Genomic DNA, 20803 nt, shown 5'->3' on the forward strand with positions numbered 1-20803 from the left:
AAAACGATTCAACAAAAGAAACCGAGCAAACGAGAGCGTTTGGTCGTGTCCACGGTCGGCTCGCGTGTATCGAGCCAAGGAATCGGCGCTGCTTCGCAAAGATCATATCCGGTCTGACAGACACGGCCAATTCTGTTTCAGGATATCACAGGAAACGACGGGACTGTCGATACCCGCGTACCACTTCATCCCGCCGGACCACATCGTTAAGTCGCCGATCCACTAAAAGTGGTGAGACACATACGTATGTCGTTGTCGTCGTCGAAAGGACGCGGGGCGTCACGACGCACGCGAAGCTGTCAATGGCATCTGGAGCTGGGCCACGCACTGTGTTCAACCAGCTTGCTAATCGACACACATTTTTAACACTCGTATTACACTTACGCATACATGATACATATACACGATTATAAAGCACACACTTGGTTGAAAGAGGAACAAGAGCACACACGATACTACACAAATACACACACAGACACACGGTGAGCAAAAGGTGAACAACAAAAATGGAGCACATCGTCAGGATAGGAAAAAGAAAAGGGAGACTTGCATACACGTACACGCATACACATATAAATATTTATATAAACGTATACATATAGGTATACGTTATAAAAGCGATAAAAAGCAGAGAGTGGTAGGCGTGGGATACACGTCACGAGAGATTAGATACACGTTGTATGCATAAACACGTATACACACAGAGGTATAGAGACATATATATATATATATATATATATACATACACGTACACTGACACACACATATACACACGTCGTACATGCATACGTGAGAATATTGTGCGCGCGCTCTCTACAAGAGAATCACAGAGGTGTACATAAGTGGCGAGAACGCAGAGAGAAAAGGGATTAAATCGAGCACGCGCTTAATAATAATGGTATATAAAAAGAACAAAAAAAAAATGAAGAAAAAAAAATAAGAAGTATAATACATGCAAGTAGAGACGATGAAGGCACGCACGCGCGTACACGGTTATATGATATATATAAATATATATATATATATATATATATATACTCGAGTGTACAAAACTGTACAAAAAGATATTTAAACGAACAAATGAAACAAAACAAGCATACAAACAAACCGAAAAAAAAAAAGAAACAAATAATAACGATGCACGCCGCAGCCCGTCACACACACACGGTGGCTGCTGCCGATTGGTAAAGGGAACAAGCCAAAGATATGTTAGTTTTCATTTTTATATTTAAAAAAACGAGAGAAAAAAAAACAAAACGAGAATAGACGAGAGAGGCGGGAGAGAAATACTACGGCGGCCGAAAATCTCGGATCATCGGCATCTCGATGATTGGATCTTTGTTTCCGTGGGTGTCAGTTGTATAGTAAAAATATTGCTACCTTCGATCGGAGAAGGTAAAAACGTGCAATTTTGTATCGAAACAGCACCAGCTTAATTTCTGTTCGAAGTTGCGTCAATGTTACGTTCAATTATACAAATTTGTACAACAACTGTACGAACGATGTTACGTTGTGCTTCCAACTAGTTTTACTACAATTCGTAATTGAACCCAGAATGCATTAATCTTTAAAACGATACTCGATAATATAAATTACCTTCCAACTATTGTTTCGATTCTTCCATTGTTTGTAATTCTTAGAAGATTGTTAAATACGATTTAACAACGTAGTTAAAATACAAAATTTCAGCATTCTAGGCGAAATTAGAACGTAGAACCTAGAAAGCATTCTAGGCAATTTCGAACAAAAATTGGGTCTCGTCGGTGTCGTGCGATATAACGTTGCACAATTCGTAGCACCAATTGTGGAACCAAAGGTCCGATAGCAGAAGGGGTAGTCTAATATTTTCGGTCAGCATAGTACGAGAGAATTATTATTATAATTATTATTAATCATGAATGTGTGAAGCAAAGACGCTGAATAACTATATAATATTATTAGGCCGGTTGTTAGCGTTTTTTCTATATTGCTGGCTATTCTAAGGAATGGAGACTGATGGGTTTCTTTTCACCCATTTAGCTAATTTAAAACGTGAAATCATCCCCGAACGGGATCACCAACTCTCTTTGGACAATTTCATAGAGATCTCATTTCTAGAGATTTATTATTTTCAAATTAATCTTCTTTAAGATTAGAACCATTGAAATCTCTAGTACGAAGATATCCAACAGGAATACTCCTCTTAGATTCTCGATCTAACAAAGTCTTCTTTGTCACTGATATCTTCATTTTTTCGGACGAACAAATCTCTCGCTAAATCTTTTTGTTTATAAGTGTCGATCAATCAATAGATTTCGTTAAAGACATATTGGTTTCGAGCGAATACTCGGAATATTCGTGGAGAGTAAGTGAATAATTGTTTAACAATTATATTTCCCAACTACAGATACCAGACAAAGGAAATAACTTTCAGATTTTATCAATCTTTTTAATAATTCAACTTTTTATAAATTGCAATTTAGTTTCCTTCTTAAGGTATAGATAACTTGACGTTTCTTTTCTTCTCTTTTCTTTTTTTCCTGATCCTTCTTGGCTGGCGAATTTTATTTGTAAAGATGTAGTGGAGAAGATCGCTCTCCAGTAGAATCGAACGATCGTAATTAGACAGAGGAACCGCAGTAGAATCGGACGATCGTAATCGAACAAAGAAGCTACCACTCGGGATTTCTGCAGAGCTTTGAATTTATCATCGCACGATTCTCGATTGTTACTTTCTATGGCAATGGATTCTGTTGGTTTTCTCTGTCGATACAGACGAAGCAAGAAGGATCTTCGACTTGATAATTGATTAATTTCTCAGTAGATTCTCTTTTCCCCTTTCAATGAGGTCAACCATTCTTCAGGAGATTAGGTTCATCGATATATCAGAGTTCTTCGTCTCCTTCAGGTTTTAATGAAAATTTAAGAGAAAAGAAAGAGATATAAAATCGTTATTGAAGAATAATTTCGTTACGTTCGGTTTAAGTAAATAATATTAATTTGTCAGGTGGAGCTCCGATCAGTGTAGAAGCGAGACTCCGCCAATTACTCGATTTTTAATTGTTATCGTTGTTATACGTTACGATGTAACTTTTATTTTGCCGTCATCGCCATCCGTGACGATACTTTTTTCAAGATGCTTAAAAAAGAGGACGTCAGAAAGTCTTCAGGGAATTTTTAAACAATTCGAAATCCATCAAATTAATGTAGCAAATACGGTTGTTTTATGAGAAATATTACTGTATTCGCGAGATTGTTGTTACTTTTACTAATTTATTAGTGGTCGTCATTAATAGAGATTTATATGGATAAATGTTGCATTGTTAAGATTCTGTTTATTTTTGTTACGAAAATATTTTGTTTCTCTTATTGTTAAATTCCAGTGTTTTTAACGTGGAGCTTCGAGTCATTGACGTACTATCAGATCGTACTGTTAGCGATAACATTCGAAAAAATGAGAACTATTAAATAGTTATTTGGCGATAACAAACGTGAAAAACTCTTCTTAATGGTTTTATCACCAGGTGGAGTGATAAATTTAATGTTTCAGACATGGAAGAGTATAATTTTAAAATAGATTCTTTAATTACGTTATGTTGTACTTTTTTCGCTATAATTTCAAACAATTGTAGATACTTTGAACATTATTTCTTTATTTATATATAGAATATGTATGTCGTACACGGAGGCATGATGTATTTGTTTTACAGTTCAATACTCAGAATTTCTCTGATCTCCAAGTGCAACACTCGACTTCTGTACGAACGACGAAAAGGGGAGAAGTTATATTCTTATTTCTTGTCTTTCGTCTCGAAAAGTGACCACGACCGTAGCTGGATGTCACGTCGAGTTCCTCTTTAAGAAACCTTGAAGCTTTCCTCGAAGCTTGGAACCGATGTCGAGTCCAGTGTGACGGATCTTCAAAAAGAAAAAACAGAAAAAAGAAAAAACACGCGTTCCAATCATCGTACCGAGAAAACTGGCGACGAAATTTTCAAAAAAAAAGAAAAAGAATAAAAAAATGAAGGAAAATACGTCGATATATGAGGATCGTTTATTAGAACGATCGAATCGACGGTGGCGCGCACTTCCGTTGAAGGAACAAAAATGAAATTATTACGTGGAGTATAAATAACGATATATTATATATATACATATAATATATATATATTTATTATACGATAAAAGAGGAAATGAAAAAAATAAACAGAATTAGAGGGGATAAAGTAACGACGGAAAGGTGTGCGAGCTGAAAGCCTAGCTTCGATCAGGAGGCGTCTCCTTGTTCACCCTCTTCTTCATCTCTTCGCCCGCTATTCGCGCTGTTCTTCCATCATGTTGTTAGGTCTCCTTTTCTCTAGGTTTCCTCCGTGGAACCAGCTCCACTATCCGTAACTAAATCGTGCTTCTATAATTGAAAAGATTGAACGATAATCTATGAAAATGTCGACTTCCACTTAACTAGAGTATCCATTGTTTCAATGGAAAATGATTTGACTTTCATGCTGAATAATTTTAACCCTTGGGGCTGTCGCAAGGTAGATCTAACATCCTAGGTATCCACCTTAAATTTGGAGATATTTTTTATTTATAATTTTTAATATCATTCGTAAGTCAATATTATCGGCTGTCTTTAATCCTTTAATTTATTGATATTTAAATTTTCAAACAAAATCTCGACTTCCGCAGGTTCGTCGTTTATCGTTCAAACTTCTCAATTCGCTTCGGCGACAGCTGGCGAACAAAATCGGACGTTTCTCGATTATTCTCTGTGTGTGTATTCGTTGCAGGGTAAATTCAGTGTCTTGTGAAATCGGCGAGCTATGAGAATGAGAAGGTGATATGAAAAGCAAGGAATGGAAAATTGATAATAAAACTCGCCGTCTTCTTGGTCTTTATCTTGGTTGTCGTTCGCATATATATCCAGGGTGATGTTAGCTCTCGAGACGTGCAATATGTCTTAACATACGGTGCACGTACATAAGACACACGCATGCATATATAATACAAACGTGTCGTTTCGTTCGGTGTCCATTCTTTACACGATTATTTGTAACGATGCGTGCATTCGAAGTGACGTCGTCGAACGATCTACGCGCTGTTTCTCTGGTAATGATAATAGCCATGTCTTAAATCAACAGAGCGTAAGAATTATATCATAAACGATTGAATTGTCGGAATAACGACTTAATAAATTTTTGTGGAAATAATGAAACATGAATAATTGATGTCGTCACAGTATCTGTAAGTATTTGCGTCAACCGATACGTACAATGATTTCTGATTTTGCTGTTATATCACCCTCTTACGGGATATTAGTAATTGTATATTTAAATTCTGCGATGTAAAAATAACGGGTTTGCTTGACGAAACAAATGGTATTCGACAAGTAAATTGTATTAACTGCAATTTGTCTGATTATCTCGCTCGATGGAAAATTGTAAAATTTATAAAATCAAGCTTTGTAATCTACAACCTGTGGCTTATCAATTTGCTAATATTACTATCAGTTATTTAGTTATTGTGCAAGAGAACCAGAGATAAATATTTCTGTGTCTTTCGATCGGGTCGTTCGACGAAATCCTCAGCGAAATTCTCCATAGGATCGTCGGTGGAATCGATGAAATCCAACAAAATTTTCGATGAGATCGATGAATTCCGACAAAATTTTTGATGAAATCGATGGAATCTTCCAATGTGTGCCAAAGATTCGCGATCCGTACGAAATCATCGAGGAAGCTCGTCGTTGTTCTCGTTTGGAGCCGAACAAGATTTGCGCGCTCCGCCTCCCGCGGATACTTCAATGTTCTTCCTCGCCCTCTTGGCGTGTTTCCCTCGCGAAATTCTCAATATTTTTTAAACGATTGTTCTTTCAAATCGCGTGCGTCGTTCGCGCTAGCTGTCTCTTGTTAATTTGTCAACTGAGAAGAAGATCGTTGGCCGTGTTGCCGCGAGAAACTTTACCGTTTCTGACAAAAAGAATTTCCTATTTGCCATCGCGTTTTCCTTTCTTCGTTTAAATGTCGAGGACGCAAGAAACGTGTGCAATACGGCGTCGCATAGCTTTACAGCGCTTGAAAGACTTTTTTTAGCTTATTTTCTTTTTTAGGTCGAAAGATTTTTTTAACTTGTTTTCTTTTTTTAGATCGAAAGATTTTTTCTAGCTCGTAGCATTTCGATCGCTCAAAATTTGTATCTAGTGTTTCGTGATTTGATCTTGTAAATATTTATTGTTCGTGTCGTTGTATATATATTTATCGATTTACTCATTTCGTTCTTCTTGTTCATTAGAATGATACGTCATTTCATCGACTCGTTAATCAGATAAATGTTCGCGTCTCTATTTATTGTATAATTTTATTCGTTCTATTCTCATTGTCCTTTCTTTTCTTCCCCCCGTCCCCATGACTACTGTCTTTAACCCTTCGCGTGACCAGCACGTGACAGTGAAACGTGTAAGGAGAATACAAATTAGCGCGTTAAAACGAAATCCGTTAGCTCTTTCTTATATCGTAAATTAAGAAACGATTAACTTATTGTTAGACGGTTAACGTATTATTTATAACATTGACATAGTTGCGACAGCGAAAAGACGATATTCGATCGTGCATCGGCGTTCTCGACGAAGCATTTCTCTCTTCTCTCACTACGATCAAGAGAGACTGCGTATGTTTTATGCATTCGTTACGTGAAATACGTAAGAGCACATGAAAATATAGAAAACAGCGAAAGTAAGATCACGATATTCGGAGAGTGAAAGAATTTGCATTATTCCGAATTTGATGAATTCGAATAAGCATCCACAGTCTGATAACAATAATCACTCGCACACATGTACACACTGAGGCCGCGACCAGGCAAAAAAGAAGGAAAAGAGCAACAGAAGAGAGAACAAAGTATAAAAGAGAAAAAAAGAAAATACAATAGCGACTTGCATCCTCCTCTGTATCTTCTCGTTGTCCTCTTCGTCTTCGCGATTCCGCGTGATTCTCTTCGCGTCCCGTTCCCTCGTCCACAACCCCTTTTTCGCCCTCTATCGTCGAACGTACGATAACGACGTACCGTGAAACGTTCAAAAGAGAAATCCACGAAGAAATGCGCGAAAAAACATTGGTGAGAAAATGGTGGGAAAAACTAGGGGCAAAGGTAAACAAAATGTCGACATGGTTTGACGACCAGAAGGCAGCCTGTGCTGAATTAAAAGCAAAGATTCGGGACGAGGAGTCGTCAGATGAGAAATGTAAAGCAGGTTTCTGTAGCGAACAACTCGAGTAATAAACACGCGAATATTATATATGAATATATATATAGTATATCGAGACGAACAAAAGCTGAAGTGAAAAGAGGGAAAAAAGTTGGCGGCAGACGCTGTATGATTGTGTATATCAACAATAAATAATTGCTGTGATTAGAATCGATTATATTAGTAAGTAGTTAAGGACAATTTTTAAGGCACAGAGGTCGCAAAGAGAAGAACAAAAAAGCAGGAAAAACAAAACTGAATAAGAAGAGTGGTAGAGTGGGCGAATGGTTATTATACGGTCATATCGTTCGTATTCGACGATGTCGCGTGAGTGTGCGTGTTCTCGCGAGTGTTGTGTGTAAATGAGAGTCAAACAGAGTCTACGATGGAAGAATGAAAAATGCGAGGAAACAGTAATCGATTGGCTTGAATAGAAAGATCGTGCGCTAGAGTGATGGTAATGGGGGGAGGGGGGGGGGGGGGGATGGAAAGAAAAAGGAAAATGATAAAAATCGCTAGAGAGGGTGATATGTTTTCTTTTTTTTCTTTTCCCTCCTTCTTCGAAGGATCAAGTACGTGCGCGCGTGCGTGTAATCCTCCTCGATCACGATGATCCACGCGTTTCAAGGATCTATAGATCGGTGAACGCGGTGTCGTGTTTTGGAGGAAAGGACTAAGTAAGAGGCGATTGCCGCGCGCGTTTACGTAGAGAACTGCATGTACACACAGGCATACTGTGATCTTTTCACTCGACTCGTCCTTTTAAATTCGATCCGACGATATCTTGTAATATCTTCGTTTATAATTTTATCATACGCCTTCCACCGATGAAATACCATTTCGGAGAAACGAGCGCAAATACGAATTTCTAATATGAAAGATTTCGCATTAATTAGAAATTTGTAACTTTACGTATCTTCCTTGTTGCGTAATAAAGGTTTCTGTAGTTTTACATAAATATTACATAGATACATTTAATAAGCTTTCTGGTAGTGCGCAAGCTATCGCTTTATTTGAGCATTGGGAAGTCTATTAGAAAACGTAATCGAGATTAATTAAAATTTTCACTTGATAATAGAAATTAGTGCTTCTAAAACGATATAATTGAGATTAATTTTAATATGCTCGGTGATTGTGTGTGTCCTCTTTTAGTTAGGTGTTTTTACTTAGAAGGCTGTGAGGAAAAAGGATTTATTCGAAATGTATGAATTTTTAATATACATTACTTAACTTTTATATATATAGTATATAATAAATATGCTCAATGTAAAGTAATATCACACATTCGCTATATTTTAATATTCTTTGTACATGTCAATTTTATAGAGTATTTTGGATCACCTTTGAGAGTCTCAACTATTCTCTACAAGATATTTTCCGTTTATCGTAATCACACTTACGAAACGATTAATTTACATCTTTTAACTGAAATTCCAAACAGTGTCCGATCGGAAAGAAACGCAGAAACTAAATTCTACAGTTGATAATTCTATAAAAAATTAAACAATACCTTGCATGGAACGAGTCGAGTGAAAAGAGCAGCCCCGTCGCGATCAGAATGGGCGAGCGAGAGCTGTTTGTGTTCCAAACTGTCCCAATGATTTCGGATAGTCGATACTTTGCCCGAAGAACGATGATCACAGTTTCGATACTTCGTCGTTTCTTCTTAATCTCTCGTCGTATATTCTTTGATGCACGAAGTATCGTTCACGGTCCCATCGATCTTCGACCAAACCAAGAAACCAAAAAAAGAAGAAAAAAAACATAAAAAAAAAAAGAGAAAGAAGAAATCTCATTTCACCAAACTCCGTTGATGGTTTCCAAAGTCGATCACTTACAAACGTCAAAGAGAGAATCGTTATTTCCTGTGTCATAATTTCTTTACACTAATTAGGAACCATCATCGAGGCTGATATACTTGAAAAGCATATCCGGTGACACATATGACTAGGCTACGAACTAATTAATCTCTCTTCTGCTCCGATAACAAGCAAACTCGTATATTTATTAGACGTGTGTATCGTCGAACGGAAAGTCTGTAGACTAATCGTACTAATTATTCGGGACGTCTCTATCTCGTAGCGTATACCTTCGAGTCAGACTAGTTTCGTAGCGTCTAGTAGCCGTTAAGAATATCGTCTATCGTAACTCGTAATCTTCTTGATCCACGGTGAAGAGGAGCCGCGTTTCTAGAGGGATCGATCGAACGAACAAACGCCAAAAAGATGTCTTTTTGGTTGACCATTCTTGAGTCGCCAATGGTGGCTCGTGTAAAAATGGCTATCGTAGAACGAAAAGCGCAGAGAAGGAAGAAAGGAAAGAAAAATCATGGCACTCGGAGTAACTTGTACCTCTATAGAGAATCTCACAAACTCTTTCGATATGTCGATACCGATATATCGACGATATTCGTTTATAGATTATAGCAGAATTCGCGAGTTTCCATCAATCGGAATCTTTGCGAATCAGTGTTTACGTTGCGTTTGCGTTGCCGTATTAACGTGGAAAATTCAATTCCGTTTGAAAAATCTGCAGAGAACACGGCTAGCGCCAACTACGCTTTACTCGAATAAACCTTGGAAAACGAAAGATTTCTTCGAGTCGTTGGAAAAACGTGATCTCGATCGTTTGAAACTCGTGAATTTTCCAATGATCTGCAGCTGCGGAAAAAAAAAGAATTGGACCATCTCGGCGTAGCTTCTCGCTGTATGAACCAACCAAGAACAATCAGACGATCGTCGAATGGTCTTTGTTTCGGTGTAGAACGAATCGTCGCACCTTCAACCACTTCCCGCCCCCCTTTTTCATGTCGGAATATTCGTACGCACGCGTGTACGCGTGATTTCCAGCTGAAATCCAAGTTGCGAGCAGCTTGTTATGCAGAGGGGAACAGATATATCGCGTGTCGGTCATTTTGTTTCTCAGAGAACAGAGAATTGTTTCGTGTATATGGAGAATATTAATCGTAGATTCGATCCCTTGATATTAGTCCTCCCTATTCGTCTCGTCATTTGCCCTCGAATGAAATTTATTCGAAGAAAAGCGAGGACGTTGCGCGCGTCAACTTCGATAGGAACGCGTTCGTAACGTTGTGGCGTAGAGCAATCTGTTAGTGCAGGGGCCTTATCCTTACTGCGCGGGCACTGACCGGAAATCGTCGCTGGACCACGCGACGCCATTGCCTTTCAATCTGGAGCCGTTGAACACGTTTGCGCCGCTCATCGAATTCTTATTGTTCGTAACAGAGATAGAGTTTCTCGTACGAAATTATGTTGTACGTATTTCTACGTTGTGGAATTTTACGATGAAATTGCAGATTTTGCAGTTTAGAAACACGCGCTTGACATTAATTTTATCCGTTGCGTGTGTGGATTATTTTCGAGACTTCGTGAATATTTGTTAACTTTTGTCTCGTGTTTGAGTCGACGCTGAATGCACGTAAAAGCATAGAACGAGACACGAGACTTAGAGAGCGGGCGTGTTAACAAGAACTTGGTTTCAAAGCGAAATTTCTGCCCGAGTTGGCGCATCTTCTGCGACGTAAGTTGTTTGAAAGAATCGGAGGATCGGATTTACGAATGTCGATGTTTGCAGAAAGCGTGAAAATAATTGGCAATGATTTGAGTAAAAAATTTATGCGGAGGATAGAAATATTTTCGATAGAGTTTTCGAAGAGAGATAAGGTGATAAGAAGATAGAATTAAAAATTGCGTTGTATCTGGTTTTTTGTAGATTTTGTAGTATAATTACCGTAAGGTTGCTTTGTATTAGAAATTTTAGTAGATAAAGACGAAAATAATCGAAGAATGATAATAATTTGGAGAGTACTTTGCGAAAAATGTAGTTACACTTCGTGCGATAAGAAGTCGGACAAAAACGAAGAACAGGGTTATTGTGACTAAGAAAAACCACAATAAATCGTTCGAATAATAGTAGAACAAATATGCGATATTTTTTACTCAACGATCGAACTTTCCACTTTGCACGATTCTTAATGATCGTGTGTTCCATTGATTCGTTATTTTTTTAAATATAACAAAGATTACCGTGAAGGTATTCCAACATCGCTCAAGCCGATCGAGAGCTAACGCCTTGATACAACCAGACAGTATTATCGGATCTTTTCGTGTCCTTTCCTAAAGACAAGTTAGGCGACTAATATACATTATAGAGTAAGCATAGAGTCGATACTTTTTGAGATACTTTAATCCCACATATCACGAAACGTAAGAGAAGGAATATCGGGTTTGCTCAATCTTAACTAGAGGTACATTCGATCATTTCTAGAAGTAAAACGAGCTATTTCTTTCGGAATTGAGTATTATTTTTCGAACGATCCTATGATCGTTTGAAAATTCGGTCCATCGTGGAATGTAATAATCGTAGCAACGGTGAAAAAACAAATCAGGTTACTAGAATCACAAAACTGATGACTCAACGTCTCAAATAATCTACAATCCGACGTTTCAATTAAAAAAATTCCAATTAAGAACGCTGGAACTGCGATTCGAGGGGTCGACAACAAAGATGAAAAGGGTTCGCAGAGCGAGAGGAAGTGATTGGAGGGTTGAAATTTCCGGTCGATCGAGCGTGGATCGGCGCGTTTAGAAGAGGATGGAGGCGCGTGGTCCACGACGATCCGTGTCGGTCGCCCAACCTTAACCGTAACGCAAGGCAATCAGCTAAGAAATAACTTAGTTTTTATAGGATATTGAAGCGCACGCGCCCTACTTCCGGCGGGGCGCGGAATTAAGGGCAAGAAGAACAAAAGAGAAAAAAAAAAGAGAGTAAAGTATAAAAAAAAAAAGGACCTTTTAGTTCTCTCGTCTGAAGGGCGCGTGGAGAAATAAAAGAAAAGAAAAGACTCGAGCGCGATTTTGGACGGCCGCGCGAAGATTCTCAACGGCATATTTTTCTGTAACGATTAAGCAAAAGAGTAAAAAAAAAAAAGACAAAAAGAAACACGAGAGAAAGAGAAAGGGAGAGAAAAAGAGAGAGACTGTGTGCGTGTGTGCGGATGTGTGCTTGTATGCGTGTGTGTTTGCGTGGGTGTGCGTGTGTGAAAGAAACGAAGGAGAGACGAACGGGTATTCACGAAGGGAAAACGGTACATAATGAACGAAACGAGGAATCGGGAAGAGTACGCGGAAAATGGAAAAGAGAGAGGGAGAGAGTGGCACACTTGGAATAATCGAATCGCAGAGATACATGGATGCGCGCAAGATATATGTGTAATTGTTTTCCTTTAGACGTGTGCCAAAAAATAAAAAGAATGGAGCGAAATGAAATATGAAAGAGAAGGAGAATATATATGGAGATCGTGAGGATTGTTTGGCGAGCGACTCAAACCGTGTGCCAAGCTTAGATGAAAAGAAACAAAATGAAAAAAAAAAAAAGGAAATAATCGCGGACTGATTAATTACGTGTGCCAAATCGTCGTTGCACAGACACATACGTACGTACGTACATGTATACACACGCGTACATATAGAGGCATACACGTACGTACAATTATTATCGTACCCGCTGCAGCTGTTCTCGAGTAGCGAGCTCTTTGCCTGCCGATTTTTCGTGTTCCCTTTTGTTCGCGTACTTAGAGAGAACCAGCCGTGTCTCCGTGCTTCTTTGTTCGCGCCGTAGAATAATTCCTCGGTCCGTTTATGGATGGATGGATCCTGTTTATAGATATTATATTCGTAGATTGTTTTTTCTATACGTTACGTACGCGAGAGGGTAGTCGATTTTTGTACGAAGATATCGGGATAGGATTGTACGGTATATAGTGGCTTCGCCGGAGTATAAGACAGGAAAAATCGGCATCGAGCGAGGGAAGGAATATTCGATCGGTTGCGACCAGTGAATTGTCCGTTTTCTAGGATTTTATCAAATCTCTTTTAATACTCTTTCGAAACATTAAGAACGTTCGTAGTGAGATATACAAGAAAGAGATTATAGCGCGTCGACTATAATATTATTTGATTTGAGCCTTTGAGAATCTCTAAATGACTGAACAATATAGTAGGACTTGTGCCAAACCATCTTGTTTCTCTACTTTACATATAATCTACTTTAATCGTTAAGTCTTTAACAATTGAGTCTTCCTTACGCGATTTAGAGTAGACGTTTGGGACAGGCTGTTGTTCGACAAATTAAACTACGTTCCATAAGAAGAGATACAATCATTACAGTCTGTCGGAAATTAGCTTGATTAGATCGATACAATAATTAACTTCTCGCTATGTTAAAGCTTCATTTAAGAGCAAGCGAAACGTAATAACGAAGAATGTTTTAATTCTCCTAAGTAGAATAGATAAATAAGTAAGCGATTACAGAATTAAAATAAACGTAGACGTATGATACAAGAGGGATTACAATTTTATCTTTGATATAATATAAGGGAGGAAGGTGAAAGGACGTTTCATCGGTTGCAACCGATCAAATGGAAGTGGAAAATGAACGTTTTCAACGGCAGTTCAAATCATACGTAAATTAAGAATGCGGCCCACGAAACGGGGGCCCAAAAGACAGGGATTATGTAAAAAAAGAAAATACGATAATACGAACTTCTAACGTTGGGAGCTTTAATTGTTTGCATCGATATTCGCGATCCATTCGAAAGATCGTCTCGCGTTATCTAACGTTGATAACGGGGTAACACGTTTCCGTTACACGAACCAAGCAAACTTAGTATACATCTTCCCGTTCGTGTGATTTCCATCATCCCCTGCTGTCCGTTCCTGCTTTTTCATCCTCGTCTTCTTCGATGACTGTGAGTGAGAATTCGCGTTAACAGAACGATCGATAAATATCCAGTTGCTCGATGATCCACGATCTAATAAAAGAAATAATTTCCGAGTAAGGAGCAAAAGTCTGATTAATAATCATAACGAAATATGTTTTTAAACGTACCATCGTATCTCATCGCATATCAATTTTAGATATATAGGAATTGAAGTCGCGAATATTTTATAAGATATAGGGACTCACCTAGGTCTGTATGTTCTTCGACGCAAGATCATCGAGCGTCGAGGATAGTAAATATTATTGCAAAATTCCCTCTGAACGGAACAAGTCAAGACTCTCGTAAGAAGAACAATAATAACAAACACCAGCCTTTTCGAAAATGGCAAAATTCCTGCGACCTTCGTAATTTGACTTGAATAACGCGGGTCAAAATTATTTTTCCAACTAGGATTAGGAGATAGTAACATTTTCAATAATATTCGTCTATTTCAAAGCGAAACTTTGTCGCTCGAAAGGTTTAACGAATCACGCGAAAGATTAGCAACTCGCTGAGAATCGTCGTCGTGGATCATTTTGGAGCAACGCAAAATGGAATTAGAGCTCGTGCCAACACTTTGAGCGATCGTGTCCGGAGATGCATCGAAGGAGAAGCGCTCTGCACGAAAAAGCGAACCAGAAAGCACATCGATGAGAGAAGAAAGAAATATATGTATAAATACACGAAAAAGGCGTTCCCTGTTTCCTTTGCACATCACACCCGCACCCAGCGATATGGATGATCCGCGTTGTTAATGACCATTCTTCAAGCTGATTCCTTCTCTTCCTTCATGTTCGACGCCTTTTCCTTTTTATCTTCCTCGGCCGATATCGACTTATGTTAGAAAGCCTTTACGAAAACAGGGTCATACAAATACTTACGTGTAATACGAGTATTTTAAATTTTTTAATCGCGGTTAAAGTGACAAGAACAAAAAGGAGGTTAAGAAAAAAAAAGTAAAAAAAGAGATGAAAATGAAAAAAAAAAAAAGGTAACAAAAAGCGATGAGTTAGAAAGAAGAAACAGAGAAGCAAACGTAGTAGTGTGCAATGTATAACAATATGAACAAACTAAATAAGAGACGTAAACAAAAGAAACAAAAAATGGTGAATAAAAATTTTTACAAAAAAAAAAAAAGAAGCTGAGAATGTGTGCGTGTGCGTGTGTGTCTGCGTGCATGTATGTTGGGAGAGATTGATCGAGCGAAAGAGATAAAGCGAGGGATGCAGTGCCACGAAAGGGAAATGCGTAAAGAGAAAATGTCGCGTTTGCGTCTTTCAAAGCGTTTTCGTTGGATAAAAGAACGAAGCGTCGCTTTTTATAACGTGTTGCTGCGAAGATATATATGTATGTATATGTGCGCATAGAGCTGCATACTGTATCGCATGTGCAGGTGCAAACTAGCGAGGTCTGCGAGCACAGGGAATAAGATGAACGTGAACACCGTACTTGATCGCGGTATCTATTCGTCGAACGATCGATCACGGTAGCCCGACCGGATCCTCGTCGATTCATCGGCTCTGTTCAACGTGTTAAGCTTCTGGGTCAATCTTCCGTGTACGGGCCTTTAATTTGTCTTCCTTTCATTGGTATTACCTTGGTGACGTTGTACGTAAACGTTGAGCTCGGCAATATCGTAGCGGTGTAGAATAGATGGAAGACAAGGTAGTGTAACAACTTGAAAACCATGATTTTGGTAATGTAAAACGTTCGATTACTAATTCTCTGAATCAATCGTTTGATAGAATGCACAGGATCGAGAACGTTGAATTGTTAATTGGAAATGAATTCAGCAATCGAGGGTTTGATCGTGCCGCGATCGATCGAGGACTACGTAATTCCAGGGTAACGTTTTATAAAATCCTCCGATGCACGCGATATTCGTACGAAAAGGGGAGACAGGCGTACAGAGAAATAAATACGTACATTAGAGATGCATGGATACGAATCGTAAAACGGTATACGGTCGAATTTACGCGAAGGGGAGATTTTCTTTAGGAGTGTAAAGATAACGCGAGCAAGCATGGGGGAGAACGAAGTAAGACACACGTGCTGTAAGTAGACAGTGCATACGGTGCCACGCAAGAGTAGTGTGTCTTGAAAATGATAGACGGTTGCTAGCAATCGCCGTCGCGCCAGCGAACACGAAAATTAGCTGAAGCAAGACGAAAATACGTAGGACAGATGCACGAACGAGATACTCGTGAAATTATGTGCAACTTGAAAACACACTTTCACGGCTACTATTCTTGTCCTGGCAGCGTACATACGTATATATACATATAGGCGTATATGTATATATAAATGATATACAATTACTGTAAGCATATAAGAGATATAATTTATATAGCTGTATTCTACGTCATCAGTACATGTAGGACAGGCTTGCGAGTGTTCACATGTGATCGTCTCAGCCGGCGTGAGAGTGCTTTAAAATCTAGAGACTGCGTGAGTGAGAGAGATACAATATATAAATATATATAAATATTAAAAAGAAAAAAAGGTATATATAATAAATAGTTAGATACAGAAAGAGGGAGAGAGAAAGAGAGAGAAAAATACACTATACCTTGTAGTCGACGTTACATATCTTTGCAACTCATTCGTTAGAGAGCAGAATTTGTCTGTTAGGCGGATTCAGCGACGCCCAGCGAGCTATAATATGTGTCTGTTTAATCCACGGCAAGACCAATATCGCGCGATTCAAACAATCCAATCTTAGAAAAGGCGTCGCTGATCGACTGTGCGATCGATCACGGTGATCCTCGCGGGTAGCAGACCCGTGAATGTGACGCACAGACGACTCAGACCTGGCCCAAAAGTCAGTCTACATATCAGACTCTATATAGTTAGCATCAGGTCCCCTTCTCAGATTACGATGATTTTTACTCCGAGTATAAATTTCTGGTGTATTTTTTACGATTCATGTGGCTCTGCCTTCCATTCGTCATCAGAGATTTTTCCTATCGAGTCTCAGATTTATCGCACGATACGGTGAAACCTTCTGAAACGTGAGAAGAACGAGTCGGTGAATCATAGTTTATCGAACTTTAAATCCATCGATCTCTCCCCCCTGAAAATGTCATGATGTGCTCACCTTTTTCCCATGGTGATTTCGAGTCGACCAGCTCTCCTCGAGTGATCCAGGTCGAACATAGTCATCGATAGCCCTCCCTAAGTCGCCAGATCTTCGTCTGGGTCTTTCCTCCTTCCCCTGAAGAAAAACAAGCTACATCCTAGATCTAGAAGAACTATTCGTATCGTCAGTAACTGCTACTCTATTTACCAATGCTACCTAACTGTAACCGGCATTAATACCGCTACTGTATCGCCCCGTTATCCAGCTGTTCCGCGAACGAAATCGTAAATTGTTCCATTTCTCTTGTCGATCGTTAGTTTTATCGAGCCCGCGTGAAATTCACGTCCTCGAAACAGGTGTAACGAGAGGCTAGACTCTTTCGAAAGGACATAATCGTCGATTCTTTTTCTCGTGGGAAGGTCAAGACAGAAATTCGATTTCGTTGCGCGATCATCGTCGCGTGTTTCTTCATCTCATTCCTTCGGTTTCTTGTCTTGATTCCTGGCATCATCCGCGTTGAGAGAAAATTGTGGCTTCTATCCTTTCGGAAAGCGGTATGAATTTCTCATTCGGTACATTGCTCGAGAATCGAGACGTATCGAGAAGTATCTTTATGATTTTCGATGATACCGTGAGTATCGTTCGAAAACGAAAGTTGGTTGTTTCGAAGCGTTTCGAATAACTAACAAGTTTCCCGAGGTTTTACTATATCATTTTGATTAGCAATCGATAATATAGTAGTTAATAATTAACTCTTGAGGAATTGAGAAATTATAATTTTTATAAGAAGAGAGAGACAATACATTATACAATAGAATGATAATAAAAAGTGTACAATTTTATGTACAAATGTGAAGTAGCAGAATAAGTGCTGAAATTGGCGTTTAGAGTTTCCATGATAGTATTCGTAAAAAGATATAGCGTTTAAAGTTTTATAGGGTGGTATTCCAAAAGTAGTAGCGTAGAATTATTATCGTGGCTTTAAAGCTTCGTTTTTTCTTTTTTTTTTTTTTTTTTTTTTTTTGCAAAACAAGCCTAGTTAAAAAGGAAGGCTAATAGTGATAAAACCTCGAAAAATAAAGATCTCATAATATTAATCGTAATACATCTTCGAAACAATCATATCTCCTATCGATTGTATTACGTGAGTATTTTGTATCTATTCAGCTTGTATCTTTTCGATAATTGTATTTGTATGGTGTCTACAGTTTTCTCTCAGCCCTGTCTCCATTTCTATGTCCGTTCATCGTCGAACCTCTCAAAACTCGAAAGCTATTCTGTAGAAGTCGTAAAATTGTATTGTGATAACCGTAAGACATGCAACCGGTGGAAGTAAACTGAGAATAAACGGAATTCGGGAAGCAAGCTTTTTGAAATATCGATCGTTAAATATATTCATTGATCAGACTCGTTTGATTGATACGGTTATGTATATCCTTCCACCTAGCGAACTGAACTCGAAAGCAATGCTCTCTCATAGCAATCTGTGTTGTTACGTATTAGTGTCATGATTTTACGTAAATACAACGCGTTTTTACGTAAATTATATGTTGTTGATTAGTTGCTATACGTAGAAGAACGAACATTCATCGTGCGACTTCCTGCGTGTTATTCTTAACCCTTTCGCTACAGTTATCTAGCGTTTCTCTTCGATTATACTTATGTGGTAGATGATGTAATTAAACGTATACGATAAATAGTTTTATTTAGACGATTTTATTTACAAGAAGAGGTTTCTTACCTTTCGCTCACAAAATATACGCATATATTTTAATAACTTCTCCTTAACGATAACATTGATTTTTGCACAAATGATATTTCATCTTTTGCGCAAAAACATTGAACGACCATAATCGCCTGCAATATACGAAAGTCTCTTTGTGACGAGTGACCATGGTCGTCCGTAATGACGAAAGGGTTAAGTGTTTTACATGTTCAACTATAAGAGAAAAAGCAGACTGTGCATGAAGAGAAGAGAATGTACAATGTACAGCTACAGAAGCACGTGTTAATTTTTCACGATGATTTTCGTTCTGTTAACCTCTCTTTACTTTTCTTTCAACAAGCTTCAGTTGCTCAAAAAATTCCCTCTCCACCACTATGGAGAATGTTTCTTGTTGACACGATAATCGAAAAATTTGCCGATTGATTCGTATTTTAGTTTAGAAGCGTGATAAGATCAAACTTCCATACACAGACACACGTAAGAGGATTTTATGTTTTATCTCGGCGAACGGTGGTTTATCTGATTTCCCTGCGGGAGATAGAATCCGTGTATTTGAATCACGAGCATTGTATACGTGCGCGAACTTTTAGTGCCGTTTTTATTACACCAGGCAGCCCAAGCAAAAGCAGTCGATAAAACGACGACGGTTTTTCCCGCGTAAAATCGTCACGTGACTCTATTGTGTTTCGCGTTACCGTTCTCTACCTTCTTCAACACTGTTCGGTCATGTAAGCGATTGTACATAATATATAAAACGTGCGCACGCGAACTGTAATTTATCATCAGTGTTAAAAAGAAAGAAAAAAAAAGAAAAGAACTCGAGTATCAACTAGGACTGTCGAGCGATGAATTGCTCGTTGCGACAGGATATACTTGCGGAATATATAATACACGTATTATAACGTATACAATATAATATGTATATTATGTATGGTATACAGGGATATATAGCCCGCACAGTTAACCACGACCAAAAAGTGCCGAAACATTGGCGAGAAATCGAGGACGAACGGGGAAAAAGAAATGTAATGCAAAAGAGAAGCCTAGATATATTATTACGGATCGTGCACGCACGATCGATAACATCGGATTCTACGATCACGCGTACGCGATGCATGAGCATACATACACACGCGCGCGTAACATACACATGTATAAACGGTACTCATGTACGCGTACACACGATGAATATGCATATACATAAGAAGAAAAGAGAAAAAAAAAGGAGAAGGATGAAAAAAACACGACAGTTTTCGTATCACTACAGCAGCAGCTGCACCTCTTTTTTGATTCTCACACACGCACTCACACGATTTTGAATCAAACATTCTTTTTTAGCGGTCAGAGAGAGGGATCGCGGATTTACCAACACTGGAATAGAGATTTGTAAGGGCAATAACGATTGTAAATTTTTCGAGTACACTGTATTTGAATGTGTAAGTTGCATAAAAAAGACAGATTTTTTAGATATTGCACTATAATATTTATTATTCTAAGATAAACGAGACAGGGTCGCGATTCGCCGCGCTCGCGATACCTCGATACCTACTCAGAACCCTACCCCCCACCTTTTAAGCCTTTTAGGCGGCCTCGATCGCATCGAGAATCGATGCCCGGGATCAACAGCGACGAACTATCGATCGCTTCCGCGATAATTTAGTTTCCAAGCCCGCACGTGAAAATTGTTCCGTGCGAGATTAATGTAATTTCTTCAGTCGCGATCGACGCCGAATCGCAAGCGCGGCCACTTCGCGACGATCATGAATTAATATTAATTAATAAAGAGGCAAAGCGAATGCATTGTTCTTTCCAATAAAAGAAGAAGCAAGATTTTTAGTGTTTACACTACAATTGATAAACGATTCTATTATTACATAATATTATATTAATAACAATATTATTACTGTAATGTTTGTTTTTGGTTATTAAAGTGTGTATATAGCAATATATTCTAGAAATGGTCTCTCTTGTCGAATCTATTATACACCTTCCAAA

At 38.5% G+C, this 20803-nt stretch overlaps 1 protein-coding gene across 2 annotated transcripts in view; it reads left to right on the forward strand.

Annotated features, from left to right (window-relative positions):
• LOC117230470 (poly(rC)-binding protein 3) overlaps positions 1–12618 on the forward strand; it is a 179475-nt gene extending 166857 nt beyond the window's left edge. For both annotated transcript variants that reach the window (XM_033487973.1, XM_033487974.1), the window contains exon 8: positions 142–12618. In XM_033487973.1, coding sequence (XP_033343864.1) covers positions 142–226 — 85 coding nt within the window. In that variant the 3' untranslated portion in view covers positions 227–12618. The remainder of the gene's footprint in view (positions 1–141) is intronic.
• The last annotated feature ends 8185 nt before the right edge of the window (positions 12619–20803 follow it).

The sequence above is a fragment of the Bombus vosnesenskii genome, unplaced genomic scaffold, assembly GCF_011952255.1.
Source record: "Bombus vosnesenskii isolate JDL3184/JDL3185 unplaced genomic scaffold, Bvos_JDL3184-5_v1.1 scf7180000013267, whole genome shotgun sequence".
Classification (NCBI taxonomy): domain Eukaryota; kingdom Metazoa; phylum Arthropoda; class Insecta; order Hymenoptera; family Apidae; genus Bombus; species Bombus vosnesenskii.